This window comes from Corylus avellana, chromosome ca7 (assembly GCF_901000735.1).
Source record: "Corylus avellana chromosome ca7, CavTom2PMs-1.0".
Classification (NCBI taxonomy): domain Eukaryota; kingdom Viridiplantae; phylum Streptophyta; class Magnoliopsida; order Fagales; family Betulaceae; genus Corylus; species Corylus avellana.
This window is the reverse complement of record NC_081547.1, coordinates 24,073,249-24,074,737: the sequence shown is the minus strand read 5'-3', so window position 1 is coordinate 24,074,737 and position 1,489 is coordinate 24,073,249. Positions and strand designations below refer to the sequence as shown.

The window sequence follows — 1,489 nt, the reverse complement described above, 5'->3', positions numbered from 1 at the left end:
CCAGTCCTGGGGCTAGGGGTTATGCAAAGCTAGTGATGTCCTCCTTTTGGGATCAGACTCCTATGCTGTAGATTTCACTATCTTCTATGTGGCAATGAAAACTACAGCATAGAAGCAGTAGTTTTAAAACTGCACCGTTTGGATAAAAACAGTGCAATTTAAGAAAGTGAATAAATAGGATTTTTTAAAAAAATAATAAAAACCTATTTAGAAATTAAAGAATAAAATAAAAAAAAATAATTATTAAAAACTATAAATTTTAAAACAATTAATAAAACTAAATATTTAAAAAATAAAATAAAAAAGGGGCGTCCACCACCGCCACCACATCAACAAATTTCATCTTCTCCTAAAGACCCACTTGAGGAATCAATAGAAACAAGACGACAACAACAACAACACCATCACTCTCCACCAATCGTCGCTCCATTCTATGTTTCGACTAAGCAGCAATTTGAGGCTATGAATCCAAAGAGGCCTAGGTATACTGGGCAATGGAAGCTTTTGCCATCTCCAACAACAACGCAGCAAAAACAGTAGACCCAGTTGGCCGAATCAAGCCCAACCAACCCACAAACCCAACAATCCCACACCGCAGCCGCTTCTTCGTCAAACACAGCCTCATCGCCATCCCACTCGTCTCTGCCTTCTCTTTCTGCCGCATCTGGGCAGGACACCAACAGCAACAAGCCAAGGGGCCACCCCTTTGCTTTTTATTTTTAATTTTTTTATATTTTTTAATTTCTAAATAGTTTTTTATTATTTTTTTAAAAAAAATTCTATTTATTCACTTTTCAAAACTGCACCGTTTTTATACAACGGTGTAGTTTTGGAACTACCGCCGTTACCGCATAGAAGCCTGATCCATGTTTTTGAATGGATACTCTATATATGAAATGATGACACTTACAAAGGGAATGTATTCAGTAAAATGTTTTAAGATAATTATTTGTAAAATTTAATTTTAGAAAAGAATGTTATATTAAGAATACTTTTATTTGCATAATGGAATGTTCATAGTCACACACTAGCATCGGCTTACCTGCTTACTAAATTGTGGGTAAATTGTGGGCTTACGCTTTACCTTTTTCACAAGTAAAACATCTTTGTTTTACAAAAGAGTTAGCTAGGTTTTAGGTAAGAAAGATCTTGAGGCAATTGCGGTTGTTTGGTGTAACAATATTGATCTAGTTTACACTTGAGTATTCATTGCAGGACTTAAGAGGCTGCTTATGGTAATTAATATTTTTAGGTTATAATGTAAGACTTAGTTTTTCGAGATGCATTTGTGTATTGAGGTTTAATATGGATATTTTTTTATAGCGATAATGTGTATAAAGTAATGTTTTGAGTTAATGTAATGATTTTTAGGGCCCGTTTGGGAGTGCGATTTCAATAAGTGTGATTTTAAAAATTGCGTTTTTAAAAATTACGTTTTTAAAATCGCTACTTTTTAAAATCGCACAAGCGTTTGGTAAAACATACTAAA

The 1,489-nt window shown here is 33.9% G+C and overlaps 1 protein-coding gene across 1 annotated transcript in view; it reads right to left on the bottom strand.

The window, feature by feature from the left end:
- LOC132188032 (SHUGOSHIN 1) overlaps positions 1–1,489 on the bottom strand; it is an 11,668-nt gene that overhangs the window by 7,754 nt on the left and 2,425 nt on the right. Inside the window, exon 11 of the mRNA XM_059602447.1 lies at positions 509–664. Coding sequence (XP_059458430.1) covers positions 509–664 — 156 coding nt within the window. The remainder of the gene's footprint in view (positions 1–508; positions 665–1,489) is intronic.